This window comes from Orbicella franksi, chromosome 1, assembly GCF_964199315.1.
Source record: "Orbicella franksi chromosome 1, jaOrbFran1.1, whole genome shotgun sequence".
NCBI lineage: Eukaryota > Metazoa > Cnidaria > Anthozoa > Scleractinia > Merulinidae > Orbicella > Orbicella franksi.
In genome coordinates this window covers 27,776,767-27,799,018 of record NC_138145.1, presented here as the reverse complement: position 1 = coordinate 27,799,018, position 22,252 = coordinate 27,776,767, and the positions used below count along the sequence as shown (strand labels likewise).

Here is a 22,252-nt window from a genome sequence, read left to right as displayed (position 1 = left end):
TGACGAGGTGTACCACTATTTGTTTTCAGGTTTTTGAAACCGTTTTATTTATTGGTTTATTACTCTATTGCTGTCTACTTTACAGCAAACTTTCTTCTTTTTTGAAATCTGTCGGTAACCTGTCGGTAGCTTGTTGGCAACCTGTTGGTAACCTGTCGCCTACAATTGACTGACAGTCGGTTTCGGGAGCTATTTTCACAAATTCCCAAAATTGGTTGAGACTCTGCTCAGTGCTTAACTAACAATACAAACTGTAGACTTCTTAGAGACCCCCTGTTCTTCAGAATGTGAAACGGAAGCAGTCACCAGGTCACTTTCTTCCCTGGTTTCATTTACTTCTAAAGCAACTTCCAGGGGACCCAAACTTTTCGCACACTCCGCTGCCCGTTCCATTTCCCTTTCGGCATCTTCCTCTCTTCCCAGGCCCCTGAAAACGTTCGCTATAGCTTGATGTGTGATTATCAACTCCTCCGGTGTGTCTAAAACCTCTCTCTGTAAAGTAACTGCCTCTTTCAGCTGTGTCAGGGCTCTGAAAGAGATCATTTCATATGAAAACCCCCAAATAACCCTCCCCTAATAACTCTTCTGCATCCAGTATTTTCTTGTAATAAAACCCTTATTGTGTTTTCCACTCACCATACATTATATTTTGAATGCACCAAGGCTTTTTCGGACACAGTATCACTTCCAAATGTAAAGCTAGCATATTTAAAATAAATGTCCTTACTGAAATAATCTCCCCTTTTCCGTCTCCCCCTCGCAGAATAAGCCCACCAAAAAAAGCCTTTTTCTTTTCAAATATTTATTTCACGGTAGTTTGCGGTGGCGGGGTGGGAGGGAGTCATTTATATGGGATTTCTACTTGTGAGACTAACCAATGTCTCCCAATTAGACTAACGTATTGTTTAGCAAATTTTACATCTTTTCCAGAGAGGTTTCAAGTCTTACGTGACAACTTCAGTGAACGCTGCATGGTTTCTTCCTTTTTTGAGTGTTTGAAGGCACTCCAATGCTTGGTTGTACAACAAATAAACAACTAACCTTTCGTACTCCTGTTTTTCCGAAAGAGCCATGCCCAAATCATAATAAGACCTCGCTGTTTCCTTATGGTGTCCAAGCAGTTGCTTTCGGATTTCAAGCGCTCGCCGGGTAAATTCAATGGCGTTGTCGTAGTCTCCCAAAGCCTGGTAACTGAAGGCAATCCAGCTGAGAGTTGTTGCCACAAACGGGTGGTCACCAAGGATTGATTCATAAACAGGCAACACGAAATGTGTTCTTGTTTGAATAGCGGCCATGTGTTTCCGTTGCAGTGTCAGAGAAGCTGTCAAATGTAAACAAAATCAAGATCATGTTGGTAGATGATAAACCACTAAGCAATTCAGAGGGTATTTAACATTCGAGTAAGAGAATTCGAGATAGGAAACCAGTCATAAACAGAGTTGGGGATCGAGTAAGGAATCCCGTAAGAAGTCGAGTCGGGGATCGAGTTCGAACCGAGTCGAAAGGAATCGGGCTTGGAAGTGATATGGAACTGAGTTAGGAAACCGCGCTCGAACGCGACACCGCTTAAAGTAATAAAATTTAAGCCATTCCTAATTTAGTTGCTCGCTCGAAAGTTAGTTCATCTGAGTTGTACATCTCATTAATTCATAAAACAGAGGCTTCGTTTAGTCTTCAAAAGTCACGTTGATCTTTTTTGGTCCATTGACCAAAAAAAAAGTAGTTGAGTAACAGATGATTGAGGAAGAGAGGGAAAAGAGTGGAACGGAAGACAAGACAAGTGGGGAGGGGGGATGAAGGGAGTTGAATCAACAACGAGCATTTCGTAGTGATAGTTGAGTTGTTAGGCAAGACACTTAACTTGTCCTCTTCACCTAGAAGTATAGATGGGACTCGGAACACTGCAAGCCGAAACTGAGCATAGCGCTTAGGGTGAAGACGTGGAGGGGGAATTTTAAATCACATCTAGGGTAATGGCATTATGGCATTAACCTAGTCATTTTTAATTATATGCCAACTCGATTAGTGCGAGCACTGGGTACAAACTTGCAGCAAATATGTAATGTGGTAGAAGAGAACTCATGAGCTGCTGAGTTTGAACTACAAAGATACTTCATGTACACCAATGGCATGTTTATAGCTTGAATTGAGGTTTGAAACGAAAAACAGAATTTAGAGACTTCGAGCGAGGTGACTGGTTAATACACGATACTGAAAGTAAAACTATTTTAGTGTGAGGGCGACAGGACACGAACACGTTTGTACTGACACTGCGCAACTCGCAAAATACCTGCGCGTATTATTTGTTAAGCTATCGAATAAGGCTTATGAATTATATACTGAACCTGCTACATCGTTGAGGCAAGCTGCCAGCATGACCTTGTCTTGATTCTTCGTTGAATGTTTCGTACGCTCCTTTCTCAATTCTAAAGCCTGGTTGAGAAGACTATAACCACTGTCAAAATATCCCTCGCGAACGTAACAGAATCCAAGCTTGCACAGACAATGGGCACGAGTAGCGTCGTCAAAGGCCGTAAGGCCTGACTGAATCTTGTTTGCACGTGATAAAAAGTTCTTGGCTCGGTACAGCGTTCTAGGACAGATGCAAGGTGTGCACATGCAGCTCACTACCATTTTCAGGCCAATGTTTGTCAAGCAAGCGCTGTACAGATGCAAATCATCAACACAACGGTACGAAAGCCTGCAGAAGAGTGACTCAAACTCTTGTTTCCTCGTCATTTTTGCAAGAAACACTGCTGACTTGTTAAAGCAGCGAATGCAGTGGTCCCTTGTTGTTTGGTCAAGCCCAGGATGATCATCTCCGCACCATGTCATGGCTTCTCGAATGTTTTCTTTTTCGTTCCTGTAACGTTCAATAGCAGACTTCGAATTCTGACTTAGAAACTGGTCGCACAATGTGACAGCCAAATCACTATAATGGCGAGTAAAGACCCATTTAGCGTCCGTGTACTGGGTTTTCACTGAAAAAAATTTTCTGATAAATGGATGGAGAGAAAAGAGAGAACTCACTCTGTCAAAGTGAAGTAGGCTGCTATGCTTAAGGGAATCGAAACATGACTGCAAATTGCAATCTAGTTTTGATTGAAACACGGCAAGAAATTGTTCCTGGGTGAATCTGTGCGGAAATGTGGAGATTTGTACGAGGACATCCTGATTTTCCTCTTTCAAGCGATCAAAACATACTTGTAGACAATGCCCGATACGGTCCTCATTTGGTATGTAGTCAGGGCTAAGTGCATCAAGAAGCTCGCGGGGGGAGCAGGAGGAGAGTCTTCGAGCTAAGGTCAGTGGATTTTCTCTTTGAAGAATTGCCAACACTGTGCATATGACTAGTGGGATACCTCCGCAAATTGTGACCAGATCCTTAACCAAGTGCTCGTCAATAAGAGTGTCTCGTGTCATAAAAAGAAAAGCAGAATCCTTGTCACTTAAAGACGGTAATTCGATCGGTGTAATCGAGAAAGATACGCTGCAAACGCTAGTTTCCCTTGATGTAAGTGCAAGGTGAATGGTTGGACATTGCCCTATGTCCTTTAGAAATGTCAAGAACTCATCTTTCTTGTATTTTCCTCGCATTTTGGCACAGCATATCCCGGATTCTTGAGCGTAATTTTCCTTGCTTGCTTTATCCTCAAGATGTAGCAAGTTGTCGATATTTTCAATGATTAACAGCAAGCTCTTGGACTCCAACGCCCTTATGCGACGCAATGCTTCCTGTATCGTATCCTCACTGGGAACCGCACCCAAGGCCTCGATGATCCTACCTCCCAAGTCTTCTACGCAATTCACTCCTCGGGGATTGACGTAAGCAACACGCTTTCCCTTCTCGATCATCTTATGGCCGACCTCTACCACCACCGAGGTTTTCCCGTATCCAGGAGGCGCCACAATTGCAACAGCTTTGTTGGAAGTCAAGGTATTCATAATTAGTTTGCAAGTGTCTTCGCGACCCACTAAATCTGAACGATCTGGTAGACTACCACAATGACCAGACTGATGTTTCTTTTCTGCAATTATATAGATAATAAGCTGCTAATAACAGGGGAAAAAAGACCTGTTTTCTTTACAACGTAAAGTAATTTTTTTTAGCAACATGTTGTTAGTAGTAATACGATTGAAGATTACGCGTTTGGCCTTTTTGAGGCCGCAGAACACTGGAAATGCAAATACGTAGACCTGATCGAGTGACAATTTAGTAGAGAGAACGTCAGTTTCTCAATAAAATAATTATCAAGTTGAATCATTATCTAGAATGAAATAAATAGGGGAAATAATTAACGAAATTACTCTATAAAGCTGAACTAAAGGATAACCCGAGGAAGGATTTAACCCAAGTCAATACCATACTAACAGTGGAAAATCTAGGCCTAGAATGTACAAAGTTTCGTCTGTTTACCTTGCTTCAGAGGGAAGCCTCGTTCTTCCTTCTTGTATCGACTGGGGGAAGTCACGCCTGTTGAATCTTTTGGTAGCTCGACTTTGAGATTGTCATGCAGTAAAGAACAAAGTCTCTCCAAGGAAGAATCTGGAAAACAACAAAATTCAGTGGTCTTCCAAAGCTGCCGCTGCATTTTTTGCTTTTCGTCAGCCGTCATTTACTGGGGATATCCATTTTATGCTAATAACATTGCCTTTTAAAGCTTAGCTCTTAAACATATTTAAAAGTTAAGTGTGTTGGAAACAGAAAAGCTCAGATATGCAAGTGTTTACTATTTTAACAACATGAGCATGTAGATTCACCTACATTCTCGCTTATTCTAACGCCAGACGTTTTGAAAATATTCTTCAGTAGCTTTTAATGTCGAAGAAGTTCATTTGCCATTCCAAAATGTGCAAGAATTCAGTCTAGCGAGCTGCTCTATTTCGGAGTATTTTTGATTGAGTCATCGGGGATGTTTGCTTCCAGTCCCTGAAATTTTCACGCGTACTATATGAGGGGTTCAGAAAAGTCTGTATGTTTCAATCATAGTAGTTGTAGTAAAAAGAAACTTAGGATAGTTTTTGCCACTAACCAACAGCGTCTGGAAATTGCTTTGTTATGATTTGAATGGCATCATTGCGCTGAATCTTTTCCAGTGCCTGTATAAGATCAATCAAAGTCGTGTCAGGAAACCGGTCGGCCAGCCATTGGATGACTTCCTTTGTGGGACTTTTCCTTACTGTTGACTCTGCCGCAAACTCTCGAAGCACATCTTTTGGGACTTTAAGTCTGGAAGCCAGATGTGTCCAATTTTTAACACCCGGTACATCTTCTCGATTAAGTTCAACTACCATCGTTTGTAAGAGTTCTGAGCCCGGTGTTATGACATCCTCTATTAATAATTCATCTGAATTAAAACAGAATATATATGACAAAGTTACATTTATGACGTTTTTCCAATACTTTGGTGAGCGTTACGTTATTTTCGAACAATCGTTCCGACTAATGCAGACAAAAGCAACTGAAAATATTGTCCAGTCCGAAACAGCCGTGTGATGGAAACTTTCGGATACACTATCTGGATCTATCTGCAGAGTGCACTGATATCCTCTTACAATGAAAAGAAATTATCGAGCAACAGAGAAATGATTTACTAGAAAGAGACTTTTCCAGTATTGTAGCAAGTTTAATACTCACAATTTCAGGTCACTTACCTTCCAGGTTTTGTAGAACTTTCGACAAGTCATTTCTTTCTATAAAATGCAGAGCTTGCTTCAGTACTTTTAGCGTCATCTGAGGACGAGAGGCGGCGAAATATTGGAATAGTTGATTGGTTGGATTCTGGGTTGAACGTCTTCCCAACTCCAAACAGGTTTTTCGTGACACGCCCAGTTTTGTTGCCAGTTTTTGCCAGTTTGCCGAAACCCGTGAAGTCGAATCCAGAGCTAAGGCGATTTCGTCTAAAAGACCAGCCCGAAGTGAAGGAACTTCAATATTTGGTGACGTGATTACTTCTCTGACCTTTTCAGAGTCAGCACAGCCAGCTGTCGAGGACATGTACCAAACATGATTGAAGTGCTCAGTATAGTGTATATTATTATGGTAGTGAGATTGGTACTGAGATATTATTATGGTACTAAGAGCATCGAGATTTTACTGATGTAATGCGCTAGAAATAAATTATTAATTATTATTATTATTACTGCATGCTACTACCTCAACCTTAAAATATATATCTTTGCGTATCTTTGGTTGTTGTTATCAATGTATATCTTTGGTTGTTTTGATTAGAAGTATCTTGGAAGTCTTGGGATTAGACAGCAAACAAGAGAGAGCTGTTATTCTAGCTATAGATAGCACTCTCTCAGGATTGGTTTTGACGCCCCCTTACTGCAGAGTAACATTTTTGTTTTTCTTTTTTTTTTCCTAATACAGTAAGTTCAGATATTCATGGTGTTTATTTGATGACTGATGACTGTAGAGCTTGTTGTCATGGAGTGTTTCATACCGCTATTTGTAAAACTTTTACTACGGAGGCCCAATCCCGTAACAAGCTCGACGACCTTTGGAACGCAAAAGATTCATTCTTACCCAGAATGTGAATAGCTTGATTAATTTATTCACAGCACTTCACTTGTGATTACCTTTTGTCGTCAGCAAGTTAAACAGATCGTTTCTCCCGATCTCAAACAGCGCCTTTCGTAATTGTTCAATAATCAGATCTGGTTGCGTGACCTCAAGATGTTCAAACAAACGGATGGTTGGACTGAAGTCACTGTACTGTTCCAGTTGTTTGATGACCTTTCCATCGACCTTCATTTCCCACGCCAAGTTTTTCCAGTTCGGTATTAACCTCATGCTCCTGTCCAAGCATAACGCCAACTGTTCTATAAATGGTTGACAAGTTAGGACGGTGGACAGCTTATAGTTAGAACCAGAGGGCGATGAGCCTCTGTCAGAACCTGTTGACAATTGGAATCAATTAATATTATTAATTCAGTCTAAGAAAAGGTCAGTCTCATGAAGCTGGAATAATATATTTTAGTTTTCGTTCGCCCTCATACAAAAATAATAATAAATGTTACAGTAATAAAAAATTTCTATAGCGCCAAATCCACTAATTGTCCATGACGCTTTACATTAAAGATGATCAAAAAGTTTAAAGAAAGGGGGTGGGGGGGAATAATAGGAATAAACTTAAAAGAAAAAGATATGTTTTTAAATGTCTTTTAAAACTGTCAGTTGAAGAACTTAGTTCGAGTGGGATCGAGTTCCATAGTCTTGGTGCCGCCACAGCAAACGTTCTCTCGCCACAAAAAGCATGAGCTTTGTATAATCTGATTTATACAACAACATGAGAGGTGTTCTTGTCTAACCCGGGCTTTCTATGTAGTTCTAAACCAGCTATAGACGCACCACCGCAATCCTGAGTCCAATATAATTCTAATTAAAATGCAACATTACTGATACAGGAAAAGACATATCCGTGTATTACTTAGCAACGAAGAGTCAATGGTTTGTACTAAGTTTAAGAAACAATATTGTAAAAGATTAAACAGGTAATCTGATTAAACAGGTAATCTATCGCGATGGTAATCTGCGATAAATGATTTCGTGTTGTCAAATGTCAGTAGTAGAGTGAATGTTGTGTTAAGTTGTGGATTAGGATTTCGTCACGATATTCCAAAACTGTTCAAGCATGTGACTCTAAATTCAAGGTTTAATATTTTTGAGCTCGGTTATTTGCCTGCTTCTTTTAGAGATTGTAACCGTCTATTGAAAGGTATTGGCAAATGTTGTTTAAAGTTAAGTTGGAATGGAAAATGCTAAATTTTAGTAGAATTGTATATTTCCGCTTTGTTCCGCTTAACTTGAGGTACTAACTTTCACTCGACCACGTCACGAAGGGTCGGCTGTGTTCAACGATCTTGCTCAACTTGACAGCGACAAAACAAAATATAACTTCAGGCTTTCGTCGTCTTCCTAATGAATAGTTTTGAATCTACTACAAGACTGCTTTACAGTTGAAACGGTCGAGCAATACACATCGCCATGACTTAAACGCTTGTGATTTACTTTTGCAGAGTTCTTTCGCATTGAATTTCTTATAGCATAGCTTGAGTGCCTTTGCCAACCAGACGAAAGCGACAACGTTACTTACCAATTGAAAGAACCCTGTCCTCGGACGAAGCCATGGACAGTTTACCAAGCAAAGTTCGCTCGAAAGTCAGGTCAGCTACATTTCAGAACACGGAATACATGAAGAGTGTTTATATGTGCGCTGTCGCGATTCCCTTGATAGACGTCACGCTCGATATGTTAAGCCCTGAAGCGTTCAACGGGGTTTTAAAGCTCTTTGGGATATAACCATTGTGAAGGTAATAGCATTTCACATTTGCCTTGAAATAACGAATATACAGCACAAACGTTGTACCTATCTGAAAACTTGTTAATGCATACATGTAGTACATGTACGACTCTTGAAAATCAAGGAATTTAAAATGCCCGAATATGACAATTCCTACCCTCCCTTCCCTCTCTCCCCTCTATCTTTTCCGCTCTCGAAACGTTTAACTGAGCAAATTCATGCAAGGCAAAATTATAGTAGTAGAATAGCACTTGGATGCCAGACCAGGGTTGTCAGAGTGTATCGTTCGTGGTCAGATCGGTCCGTCCGAGCGAATGCAATATAAATCAATCACAGAGTACATTATATCCGGCAACACAACAAGAAATCTGGGTTAAGTCCCTGGTACAAATCCCGTCGGCGCTTAGCGGTAGGATATTGTTGGGCCCAATTAATATCGTCCGAAAGTGGTTATTGTAAAATAACCACATGGATATATTTCCCTTTGAAGAGAGATATGATCATTTTCTTGCCATTTGCCGTAAAAAGTATTTGACAGCAACTGTCAAATTTCGCAGACGCTGTTTGACAAATATTTATCATTGCTGCTCCTTTCAATAACATGCGGACTCTAAAATTCAAAGCTCAACCGACAAATGCGTTTTTCGCTGCCGTCAATCAAATGTTCGGCGGCTCCTCCCAGCTTCCGACTACTGCCAAGTGCGCGGTAATCAAATCGTTGAGCACAGTTCAGACAACGAAAACAGTGCTAGGCAGTATTCGGAAGCTGGGAGGAGCCGCCGAACATTTGATTGACTGTAGCAAAAAACGCATTTGTCGGTTGAGCTTCGAATTTTAGAGTCCGCATGTTATTGAAAGGCGCAGTAATAGGAGCACAGACACATATGACGTGCAGATCTTGAAAACTTCGCCAAAGTCACGTCAGTCCGTCATATAAGCGACAAATTACGTCTGCAGTCGTGTATTAATCTGACTCAGTTTGTTAATTTCGTATAACCAGATCAAAGGCATCTATGAGCAAACCCGTAGATTTCTCATTTAATGACGATTGACATGAGCTGACCTTTGCGTAAAATGGAATTACTCTTTTCATAAAAAATAGGTCCGCATTGCGGACATGTGTGATTTACGGGTAAGTCTAGTTATACGAGTCACTTTATTGGCTTCTGGCAAAAAAAGTGTTAAACAAGGAAAGAAAAAGACCAGTGGCCTAAGAAAAACGAAAAAAAAAAAAAAAAAAGAGGCCGACGGATCCTGGACTCGAACTCGGGTTTACTGGATTGGAACGCAAGTGTTAAGCATGCATTGTAACACGTAAGAAACCTTGCCGTCCAAGGGGAAAAATTTCAAAGCACTTCAGCCGTATATGAAATTGGTTAACATGCGAATATTAGATAACAAATATACGACATATGTTCTCGCAAACTGCAAACTTCAGCAAATGGACATAAGGTTTTCGCGAGAGCTGTTGTGGGATCTTACGACATGATGGCTCATCATACAAGTGTCGCTGAGTTGTTCTTGAACAGGAAAACTTTTAATGCACGGATTGGATTTCAGTTCATGAAGCTCTAGCTAGTTCTCCTCGCTCCCGCTCTGTGGCGGGGATTCTTCGTCCAATGCAATTTATGTTTCTTCACTGTTATTTGCGTAACGTGAAGAGTCTGTCCTCAAAAGCAGGATTTTCTCGCGTTGAATTCCATGCCCGCGGTTGAAACTTATAATCTGACGTTATCAAGAGCTTTAGAGGCTCGCAAGACCGCGGTGTTCTTTGAGACTCTTTCGGCAAATGGTACGGTGGCATCAACTAAACTGTTCGCTTTGGTTTTCGAAATGTTCTTATTTGCAGTTAACTATTAATTTAAGATAAGAACTGTAATAGAAATGTCAAATGAACTATACCCAGAAAGCAACCTAAACAAGACTTTGTTCTTAGTGGAACAATTGCACTCACGTAATACCTTGACCCAGAAATGTAAAACGATACACGTGCCTGCAATATTGACTAAGACAGTGATTTTATGAGCTTTATCTACTGGTCAGCAGAATTACTCCAAAAAATTTACGGATGATGGAAGGGCATCATTTGCATAATCTGCACCACAACATAAACCCTTAGATTGCTTACACAATCTCCGGGTTAAAAATGTGGTTATTCACACCATGTTCACACATGTACAACCATCTACTTGCCGTTTGTAAATTGGAGGCGGGAAGGCCTGGCTACCAAGTCCGTGTAAGTCATTAGGTTTAAAATGGCCAATCAGGATCTCTCCTCCAGTCTCTTTGACGAAGTGTCATGCACCTGCGATTGGTCGCGCATTGGTTTTATTGATTTCAAGGAAGGTAAGCTTCAAAATCTTTTTGTAATGTCAATGTGAGTTGACCCTAAAACGTCGGAATGGGCCATTTTCGTTGTAAGGGATACTTCTTACTCTCCTAGCCACCCATCAGGAATGCAACACATCCTGACAACAAAATGCTGTAGTGGACACATCACTGCCTGTAGCCATGGTGACAGGAGGTGAAGAGGGCATCAAACATCTCGTCGGTCATGAATACAACACAACACAAACAATGCAATGAAATTGTATTTTTGAACTTGTCATGAGTTACCTAAGTAAATATTATATTTTGTTGATTAATTTTAAAGAAAGAAATATCCATTCATACATTTAACTAATTGCAATACTGATGATTTTTAAAAAATCATTTGTTGTATGAACGACAATTCTTAATTTAAATACATGAGTGTTTCAGTTCATAAATAGTAAATTAGTCAACTCGAGACCTCGGTCACGAGTTAAAAGGAAATTATACATGGTTGTTTCGCAATGTCTAAAGAACGATTTTCTCCACCGAGCTCAAAATTGTTCCTGATCGTAAACCTTGTCTCTATTGTGTTGAAATATTATTTCGAATGTATTTGATGTGTTAGTGTATGTGACGAATTACCCGACCATTTTCTTTTGTTACATCAAAACTTTGGGAAATTATTCCAACAGAATTTAAAAAACTGCCTTACACTTCCTTTTATAAGCAATATAAACTATACCTTTTAAATACTCAATATTACTCTTCTGCATTATGATTTATTCATTTAACTTGTTTATTTCGAATACTTTTGTTATTCACATTTTACTTCCTTTATTGCATTGTTTCTATTAATTGATGTGTCTTGTCTTTTATTTTTGAACGTGTCAGTGACCAACACGATAGCATATGCTTCTTTGGTCATTGAGCACATTCTGTTTTGGTTTTATTATTATTATATTTTCCTTATTTTTAATTAATGAATTTTTTGTAATAGTGTGCGATAGTAAACTATGTCTGTAAATAGTGTCAATTAATAAAAAATCTGAATCTGAATTTCTTCGAATTTCGTAAATATCCAAAATGCTGGCGAATTTTGCATAAATTTTAGATCATCTGCAATGCTACGTTCAGAACGATCAAAAACAGTCCAAAAGAAAAAAACATTTTATTTTTCAGTAAGACTGAGACCACTCTACCTTCATTGGCCCATTCATTTTCTCGCTCTTGTTGTTCTTAATAGTGCTTCTAAAAGTGAATGTTCAAAGCATGAGAGTAAGTTTGGCTGGCTAGGTCATGCAATTTTGTTCAAGTTTTGCCTGTGTTATTCCTTTTTTTAGGTACAAACTTAAAAAAAAAACAGGAATGAAGTATTTGCGGAAAACTAGTTCAGAGTCCGTCCAAAGGTTCCCTAATGTTAATATTCTTTTATGCGTTAAAATCATCATTTCGAGGTTTTTCACGACACGTTTTGATATCACGTGACCTAGTGCCGTTGTAACCTGTCCTAGCGCCGTTACAACAGTCAAGCACTAGTGATACTCGGAGAAGTTCCGTGCCAGTCCGTATCAAGTGGCTAAACGGCGGGTTAACGTTCGCCAATAAATTGGCGCTTGTAAAGTCAGTTAAACTTTTCAAGATATGCTTTTCCGTGAAAAGCTACTTCCAGCATTCACCTACTCTTGGCTGCTGCTAATAGGTACAGGTCCAGATAATACCCATCCATTTTTTTCGCTGTTCTGTAAGCTTTCCAAAGGAACTTGCAGGGAATCCAATTTTCTCGCAGACTCCCCCGCCAATTCTAGTTCTCCCTCGGCTTCCTCCTCCCTTCCCAAACACTTGAGTACAACCGACATAGCTTGGTGAGTGAGTATGAGTTCCTCGTGTGTGTCCAACACCTCTTCCTGCAAAGCAACCGCCTTTTTAAGGCTTTCAAGGGCACTGAAAGAGACAATGCAGTAGAACGCCGTTAATCCGTCAACTAAGCGTTTTTCTGGGGCCACAAAAAAGTAAACGTAGATGAAATAATGACATAGTTGTTAACTTTAAAATTAAATCGCCTATGTCAACAACAATGATAAAAGTAAATTGAAGGAAAAGATTCCATTTAGTTACCTACACAAGTTGCTCGGGAAATAAAACCGGAAAAAAAAACCACCCACCTTTCGTACTCTTTTTTTGAGTAAAGAGCCACGCCTAAATCGTACAAAGACCGCGCCGTTTCCTGATGATCCCCCAGCAGTCTTTCTCGAATTGCAAGCGCTCGCCGGGTAGCATCAATGGCGTTGTCGTAATCACCCAAAGCATGGTAACTATTAGCCATCCAACTCAGCGTTGTAGCAACAAAGGGGTGGTCACCAAGGATCGATTCATAATCTGGTAATACGAAAAGTCGTCTTGTTTCAATAGCGGCCTCGTGTTTCCGCTGCGTCATTTGTGAAGCTGTCGGAAGAAATGATCCCATCGTTCAAAGATGCTAAGGGATAAATGTTTAGCAAATTGTGGAAGAAAACAGTCATTACCTATAAGTTGCAGTGGGTTGAGCATAAAGAACCCGAACTTAATAAGGGGATCTTACTATACCTTCAAAGACTTATTATGTATGTATCAGAGCCATTTCAACATAAATAGTAAAAAAATGTAGTAGCCATGTCAGTATTGGCGACGTAGCTGTATTGCTGTTGTAAGAGGGTGGTAAAGGGTATTTTCGTGACCCGTGATCGGCCCTTTTTATTTCCTGTGAAATGTGAAGTAGCCATTTTTTTCCTCGTGAATCGTGATTTCCATAGTCGCCGTGAACCGTGATTTTCCAATACGTTCTCTTTTTTTTTGCGTGAAGCGTGAAGTGCCAATGTTGTATTTTTCGTAAATTGTGAAAGGGCTGCTTAATTTTCCGTGAAACGTGATCTATACCCCCCCCCCCCACCCCCACCCCTTTACCACCCTCTTGTAAGAAGTGTAAGTAGACGTACTGTATTCTAATGAGTGTAAGTATAGCCGTATTGTATGCATTCTAAGTGTGTGGTAAGAAAATAAACAAATAAATAAATAAATAAAAATGTAAAACTATATAAAACGGCGTAACTATCAGATCAACGTTATAAAAATGATTTCTTCTACTGAACCTGCTAGATCGTTGTGGCAAGCAGCAAGCATGACCTTGTCTTTATCCTTCATTGAATGTTCCGTGCGCTCTTTTCTCAATTTTAAGGCCTGGTTGAGAAGATCATAACCACTGTCAACGTGCCCCTCGCGAACGAAACAGAATCCGAGCTTGCTCAGACACTGGGCACGAGTAGCGTCGTCGACGGCCGTAACGCTTGACTGAATTTCATTTGCACGTGACAAAAAGCACTTGGCTCGATGCAGCGCTCTGACACAGATGTGAGGTGTGCACGCACAGCTCAAGACTATTTTCATTCCAATGTTTGTCAAGCAAGCACTGTAAAGGTGCATGTCATAGCGACAACGGTACGAAAGCTTGCAGAAGAGTGACTCAAACTCTTGTTTCCTCATCATTTTGGCTAGAAAAACTGCTGACTTGTTAAAGCAGCGAATGTAGTACTCCCTTGTTTTTTGGTCAAGCTCAGGATGATCATCTCCGCACCATGTCATGGCTTCTCGAATGTTCTCCTTTTCGTTCCTGTAACGTTCGATGGCAGACTGCGAATCTTGGCTCAAAAATTGTTTACACAGCGCGATAGCTAAGTCACTGTAGTGACGAATGAAAACCGATTTCGCTTCCTCGTGCTGCGGCATCAATGAAATGAAATTTCTGATAAATGAATCGACAAAATAGTGGCAGCTTCTTCGATCAAAGCGTACAAGGCTGCTGTGTTTCATACCATTGATGCACGTCCGCAAGTCAAGACCAGGCGACGACTTGAACACTGCGAGAAATTGATTCTCGGTGAATCTGTGTGGAAATGTTGAGATCTTGGCTAGAACATCTTGGTTTTCGTGAGTCAAGCGATTAAAGCAAACTGCAAGACACTTATCAATGCGGTCTTCGTTTGCTATAAAGTCGGGGTTAAGTTCTTCAATGAGCAAACGAGGTGAACTTGTCGAGAGTCTTCGTGTCAAGTTCTCTGGATTCTCCCTTTCAAGAATTGTCAACACAGTGCAGATGACAAGCGGAATTCCACCACAAATCCTGACTAATTCCCTCACCAGTTCGTTGTCTGGACTATTATCACGCTTCGTAAACAGGGTTGCAGAATCCTCTTCAGATAGAGGCAGCAATTCAATCAGTACACTTGGACAACGCACACTACAATCAACAGTTTCTCTTGATGTGAGGACAAGGTGAACGGTGGGGCATTGTCTTAAGTCCGTTAAAAATCTCAAAAAGTCAGCTTTCTTGTATTTTCCACGCATTTTGGCGCAGTAATCCCCGCATTCTTGAACGTATTTTTCCTTGCTAACTTTATCCTCAAGATGTAGCAAGTTGTCAATATTTTCGATGATTAACGTCACGCTCTTGGATTGCAACGCCTTTATGCAACCCATTGTTTCCTTTATCGTATACTGGGCAGGAAGTGCACCCAAGGCCTCGATGATCTTACCTTCCAAGTCTTCCACGCAAGTCACAGCTCGGGAATTGACGTAAGCAACAGGTTTTCCCTTCTCAAGAATCTTATGAGCGACTTCTACCACTACGGAGGTTTTCCCGTATCCAGGAGGCGCCACAATTTCAACCGCTTTGTTGGAAGTGAGGGTGTTCATAATAAGTTCGAGAATATCTTCGCGACCCACTAAATCTGTACGATCTGGTAAGATAACACAATGTCCAGGCTGTTCTTCCTTTTCTGCAACTATAAAGATAATACGCAGTTGATACCAGAAAAACCTGTGTGCTTGCAATGTTCAATACATGCCGTTTAGTAAATGGGATTTCAGGTCCATAGTTCGACTGCAAAATAATCATTTCTTTTACCTACTGCCAAAAAAGCAAACGGCTAAGGAAAGTATTGACAAATGTACTTCTTAAAGATGAACTAAGGGAGTATCTTAAGTAGATTCAAGCACAGGTCTATACAATGCTGATAACTTAACGGAGTTCTGTTATGTACAAATATTTTACTTTTGGGAGCTACACTCTTCCCTCTGGCATCGACGGGACAAATTAAAGTCACTGATTATGAGTCTTTCGGTGGCTCGAAACCGAGGTTATCAAGTACCTCTAAGAAATAATCTGGAGAACAGCTCAGTGACATTTCAAAGAACTTAATTATGTTTCCTCCCGTCACCTGTTATTTACTCGAGGTTTCGATTTCATATTAGACCAATAACTCTTCTTAAATTGGTGGAAACATAGCTTAACTAATGGCATAAACTGCTTTTAGTTCTTTCTATATTGTATTTCCCCATGAGAAAACCAGGCAGAACCAGGCAAGAAGTGATGCTGTTCAAATCACTGATTTCGCTCAAACTTGGCACAAATGTTGGGTTGGTTAATAAATGATTATGGCAAACGTATCAAGAAATGGCCCATTGTAGTGAGTCAAAATCGTCTTCACAAGTCCAAACAAAAGCCTTTTGTTGTTTGTTGCGCTGAGGGAATTGTTCCGAGATTCGGCGAAGATGGATTTCAAATCGTCGCAAAATTGTCGGCGTGTCAAATTAGCGGTATTAGGGGAGAGGGGTTTGGAAAGTTGCACATTGAGGTGCTGTTAACACAGGGGTACCCAGGGGAAAAGTGCGCGTCAGTATGCTTGGTTTCTCAGTCAATATATTTTGTGCATCAGCGAACCAGTTGATTAAAAATTTGTGAACACGATAAGGATGATTCGATGTTAAAATTTTGAAAATGTTAGGTCAAAATATGTTATTCCCTCTAAGCTAGGGGGACCTCCTGCAAAAAATTTCATTTGACACGTATTTATGCACCAATTAAACCCAGCATTTGTGCCAAGTTTGAGCGAAATTCGGTGATTTGGGCTGTATCACTTCGTACCTGGTTTTGTCATGGACACCAATGTGACAAATCAAACAGCATTTTCCAGTTTCCGGAAAAGAGGACAATCTTGCCAGGTATAGCGAAATTTTACCGAATTTCCGTTCCATTTGTCTTATGGTTGAATGGAAAGCGTCCGTTTTAACAAATCATGCAATTTTCAGTGAAGCTCCTTTTTGGAACACAAGGCATATATTACCCTTAAAAAGCTCGGAGTCGTCTGCATTCTACTTGGACTTAAAGACATCAACTTACAGACCGATCGACCGACTAATCGAATTGGAATTCAAAAGTATTGAGCTTTGTGCAAAGTACATGTACATATCTTTTTAACGACACTTTATCTTGTACTGCAGCTGTACTTAGAACAAATACCGTAAATAAAATATGAAAGAAACCTTGCAAGCTGCTTTATTAAGGGGTACTAGTCCGATGAGGTCTTCGGAGGATGTTCATGTCCAATCACACCTACTATTAGCTAACAAGCCTATATCAAGGGCGTAGAAAGCACTTATGTTTAAATGAAGATAGTAGCAGTATAGACAAGATAGACTTTGCACTCACCAAAAACGCCTGAAAATTGCTTTGTTATGACTTGAATGGCATCATTGCGCTGAATCTTTTCCAGAGCTTGTACAAGATCAGACAAAGTCGTGTCAGGAAACCGACCCCCCAGCCACTGGATGACTTCCTTTGTGGGACTTCTCTTTGCTGTTGACTCTCCCGAAAGCTCTTGAAGCACATCACTTGGGACTTCAAGTTTGCAAGCAAGATGTTTCCAATTTTTAACACCCGGTACGTCTTCTCGATTAAGTTCAACTGCCATCGTTTGTAAGAGTTCTGAGCCAGGTGTTATGACATCCCTGATCAACAATTCATCTGAATTGAAACGAATATAAGTGACAATGTCTTGACTCAAGACTTGGATAAAATGACGGGTTTCCAGTGAGAACCAAGTTTATGTATACTTAAGTTAGCGTGACGATATTTTCGAACAGTCGTGTCAACTCATGTATACAAAGACAGGTGAAAAAAATTGTCCAGTGAAAAACAGCCCTAAGTTGGAATCAGCCACACCTCGACGACGCCCAGTCAAAAATTATTTTTTGTTTTAGCAGCGAAATTCGCAATTGTCTAGATCTGTTCAGTACGCCAGTGGCTCTAAAAACGTGCTCAGGCTATAAATATGTAATCACAGGGTTCAATTCCAAATGAAAATACGAAAAATTAGCCGTCGTCGTTCGCGTTCCTCAGTCGACGCAGAACTTGGTCATTTCACGTTCTCGTTTTGCCGAGGACGGCGAAGAAATGTACAAAGATTTATAACGCACGTGCACAGCTAGTGTTTCTCATTAAACCTTTTGTTTGGTGACGTTCTCGTTGCCGTATTGATAAAATAATAAAATCAATATCTTAATTGACCATTCCCCGATGGGGTTTTTCGGGGCCAATGGAAACAGATGATCAAACAAATACAATGTACATGAACTTAACATTGTTAAGTATATGCCAACTGGCAGGAGGCGGACCAGTTGGCTATTTACAAGGGTGACCGAGGAGTTGAATTTGGGACTACCGAGAACAGCAACAGCTGGTAGTCAGAACGAGACTTGAACCCGCGACCTCCGGATTTCAAGTCCGGCACCCTAACCACTCGGCTACGCTGCCTCCTCCTGACGAATTTAAGAGATTTTTGCAGTTTCTTAGAGCCCTACACACTTGCTGGGCCTAAGATAATTTCAGGTTTCAACAGAATTCGTGGTCACTCACCTGATAAGTTTTGCAGGATTTTCAACAAGTCATTCCTTTCTGTTAAACGCAGAGCTTCCTTCAGAATTTTTAGCTTCATCTGAGGACGATAGGCGGCGAAATATTGAAACAGTTGGCTCGTTGGATTCTGAGTTGAGCGTCTTCCTAACTCCAAACAGGTTTTTCGTGACACGCCCAGTTTCTTTGCCAAATGGTGCCAGTTTGCGAAAACCGGTGAAGTCGAATCCAGAGCTAAGGCAATTTTGTCTAAAAGACCAGCCTTAAGTGAAGGGGCTTCAATATTTGGTGACGTGATTACTTCTACGACCTTTGCAGAGTCAGCACAGCCACCTGTCGCGGACATGTACCAAATATGATTGAAGCGCTTAGTATAGTGTGTAAAATCATGTCACTTACATACAATAACATGGGTATCAGGATTGCATGCTAAAACGTTAACCTTAGAGTGGTACTTTGTTGTTCTGATTAGAAGTATTTTAAAAGACAGCAGACTAGAGAAAGCCGTTATTGCTAGATACATGTAGTAGCGCGCTTTCGGGGCTGGGTTTGACGGTAAACCCCCCCACTGCAGAGTGGCATTCAATACTGAATAGCTGTTAGAGGCTAACTTGAAAACCTTGCTGGCTAAGCATACGCGTAAGTAAAAAAACAAAAGAAAAGAAAAGAAGGAAAAAAAAAAAGTTTTTTGTTGCCCTCAAAGATTCCCTGCGAATAACTGGTTGATAAACTTGTTCAAGTGGAGTTGGCACGATTTACTCGCTAAGTGATTTGTTTCAGAGGCAATTTTCTAATTTGCAGATCTGTTTTAGATGTTCGACTGTGGTATTATTTGATTATGTCTAACGAGCGAAATAAACTTTCCATAATTTTTTCCAGACCAACTCTCTATAAACTTTGTACAAAAATTGTGTATGTGCTAAAAAATAATAAGAAAACATATTCGGTCTGGGATTAGACCCAATGATCATTGAATTAAAATGAACTCGGTTCAGTGGATCATTCGTTCTGAGTTCAGTGGCTCATATAGCCAATTTGATTTACAAGTTAATCAATTCATTTACAGCACTTTACTTATGATTACCTTCTGTCGTTAGCAAGTCAAACAGATCCTTTCTCCCAATCTCGATCAGCGCCTTTCTTAATTGTTCAATAACCAGATCTGGTTGCGTGACCTCAAGATGTTCAAACAATCGGATGGTTGGACTGAAGTCACTGTACTGTTCCAGTCGTTTGATGACCTTTTCATCGACTTTCATTTCCCACGCCAAGTTTTTCCAGTTCGATATTAACCTCATGTCTCGGTCCAAGCATAACGCCAACTGTTCTATAAGTGGTTTATGCGTAAGGACGATGGACAGCTTAGAAGCTGTTGATATGAAAACAGTAAGATATATTCAGTCAAAGAAAACGTCAGTGTGATTAGTTTCCTTACGTCGCTCATACCAACACAAAATGTGCTAACTAAGTACAATACACATTATTTTTCATTTAAGATTAAGAATACTGTTTTTCTTTTTTCCGGCCGAGGCGGAATATTCTTATTTTTCAGCCGATTATAGGCTAAATATATGCTTGTGAATATTCTTAGATTATGGCGTGTGAATTTTCTGTTTCGAATGTATTTAGTGTCTGGATGGTGTTAAAGTAATTTTTGAGCCACTCTGCAGGCATTAAAGCTTGGTACCACGCACATAACGTCCTTCAGAAATGTTATTAGTATCGAACATACGTCTAATGCTGTTTTGGTTGCTTTTTGGCTAGTTTTGCAGTGTAGAGAAGGGAAGAATTTTATACGATTTAGATAAAAAAAAAGTTATAATTGTATTAATTTACAAATTTTCAACACACAAAACCTCAGCCTCGGGGTTATTTCGCAAATTTAAACCTCGATATTCTTTAACAGATTCTTATAAAAAAGAAAGGGTTATAGATTTATGCAGCTCGCTGAGAGGGATTTTTGTCTAACCAGCTTGACGCATGCGCAACACTGCCTTTGTACGCCTGAGCCCAATATAAATAATATTTACGTGTTACTGATACAAGAACAGGCATATCCGCATATAATTACTTAGCATCGAAGACTCAATTCAGTTAATGAGGTTCGCACTCAGTTATAGATATGTTATTGTATAAGATTAAAAACGTAATTTGTAATAAACGATTTCGTGTTGTCAAATCATATAAGTAGTTTGTTGTTAGTGAGTGTTGCGACTGGAAGGATTCTGCCGATTTTGTAAAAGCATTCAAGCATGCGACTTGGCAGTTTCTGGACTCCGTTATTTGCTTTCTGTACCACGTTAAGATCGTTACCTCCTTTTGAAAGGTATTGTCAGATGTTAGTTAAAGCCAAGTTGCAAAGGAAAATTCTAAATTATAGGGAAACTTTTCATCTCCGCTTTGTAAATTTCTCTCACAGCGCAAAGCATTTCTTGATATTTCTGCCGTGATGATGATAGATCGATACTTGTGGGTCACCGTACAATTCACTTTAAAAGGTTCGTACTCAGTTAAAGATATGATATTGTAAAAGACTAAAAACGTAATTTGTAATAAACGTTTCGAGATGTCAAATCATGTATTTAGTTTGTTGTTAGTGGGTGTTGCGACTGGAAGGATTCTGCCGATTTTGTAAAAGCATTCAAGCATGCATGCGACTTTAAAAATCAAGGCAATTTCTGGATTCAGTCATTTGTTTGCTTTTTGTACCGTGTTAAGATCGTTACTTCCTTTTGAAAGTTATTGCCAGATGTTAGTTAAACCTCAATGGCAAAGGAAGATTCTAAATTATGGAAATTTTTCATTTCCGCTATGTAAATTGCTCTCACAGCACCAAGGTCCATGGTTGTTTTGTGCATAACGACTCCGCTCATTTGACATCAAAATATATATTTACAGGCTTTTGCCGCGGTTATAATAATTTTTTTTTAATCTGTTAGAAAATTGCTTTCCATTTAAAACGGTCTCGCGTAAAACAAATCACCATGACTTGACGATAGTGACAACTGTAGTGATTGTCGCTCGCAGACAGAAAATATGTATGTAATAGACCCCTTTCAGATTGCTAATGTACTTTGGGTACCTTTGCAGTCGAAGGAAAAATGATAAAGGTACTTACCAATTGTAAGAACGCCTCTCTCAGACGAAGCCATGAACAGTTTAAGCGGCAACGTTCGCTCGAGAGTCACGCCTGGCACACTTCGAAACACGGAATACTTGAAGAGTGTTTATTTAAACGCTACCTTTAAGACGTCACGGTTGTTATGCAAAGCGCGTATCAAAGCCTTCAACATTGAACAGTATTTTACGGTTTGGCCTGGTTTGAACGATTGTGCAGCACCACAGACATAAGCGAACATACAGCACAAAAGTTGTAGCTCTCTGTATGGTATTGTTTGTTGGTTCGACCACTAAAAATCAAGGAGTTAAGTGGCCCCAGGGATGACAATTCCCTCCCCTCCACCACTTCCTCTCTTAACCAGAGCAATTCATGGAAGTCAAAATTGCCCCTTCCTCTTCCCCCTGGTTTTCCCTCCCCCGCACAAAAAAGAATCGGTCAGAACCACCACAACAACAAAATCGTATAAGTAGTTGACTAGGAGTATATCGGAGTGCATCGTTTGTAGTGGATTCAAGTAACTTCCTGAGAAAAGTCCCCCGGGCTGAGGTTACTGACCGTTAGCAGCGTGTCGTTTGTAATTGTATTACATTACGTATATTATGCATCTTTGTCCACTATTTAAAATGGTTTATTTGGTACCGTCCGAAAGTGGTTAAATTGAATAACGAAATTAATGCATAACCTTGAAGAGCCATACAACCATTTAATTACAATCTGCCGTAAAAGCTTACTTTACCTACAGCAACTGTAAATTTCGCACACGCTCTTTGACTGTTTATCATTATT

At 40.0% G+C, this 22,252-nt stretch overlaps 2 protein-coding genes across 6 annotated transcripts in view; one reads left to right on the top strand and one right to left on the bottom strand.

The window, feature by feature from the left end:
- Window positions 1-231: 231 nt before the first annotated feature.
- Window positions 232-22,112, bottom strand: LOC145500737 (uncharacterized). 3 transcript variants are annotated; one of them, XM_081480263.1, is made up of 10 exons: window positions 21,464-22,112; window positions 19,430-19,714; window positions 18,349-18,678; window positions 6,586-6,903; window positions 5,656-5,985; window positions 5,034-5,348; window positions 4,418-4,546; window positions 2,346-4,028; window positions 1,042-1,321; window positions 232-529 (listed from the first exon to the last, which is right to left on the bottom strand). In XM_081480263.1, the coding sequence occupies exons 1-10, from the start codon at window positions 21,495-21,497 to the stop codon at window positions 235-237; spliced, it is 3,999 nt and encodes a 1,332-aa protein (XP_081336389.1). In that variant the 5' UTR covers window positions 21,498-22,112; the 3' UTR covers window positions 232-234. The 3 variants fall into 3 exon arrangements, with proteins under 3 accessions (XP_081336389.1, XP_081336395.1, XP_081336402.1); XM_081480269.1 differs by lacking the exons at window positions 18,349-18,678; window positions 19,430-19,714; window positions 21,464-22,112 and adding an exon at window positions 8,103-8,191; XM_081480276.1 differs by lacking the exons at window positions 232-529; window positions 1,042-1,321; window positions 2,346-4,028; ... (2 more) ...; window positions 5,656-5,985; window positions 6,586-6,903 and adding exons at window positions 10,649-12,563; window positions 12,785-13,064; window positions 13,748-15,436; window positions 17,143-17,457.
- LOC145500786 (uncharacterized) overlaps window positions 10,576-22,252 on the top strand; it is a 36,633-nt gene continuing 24,956 nt past the window's right edge. For 2 of the 3 annotated variants that reach the window (XM_081480341.1, XM_081480326.1), the window contains exon 1: window positions 10,576-10,655. The gene's annotated coding sequence lies outside the window, so the exon portion shown is untranslated. Of the gene's footprint in view, window positions 10,656-17,301; window positions 17,374-22,252 lie in introns of those variants that run through there. The other variant, XM_081480335.1, reaches the window with a different exon arrangement.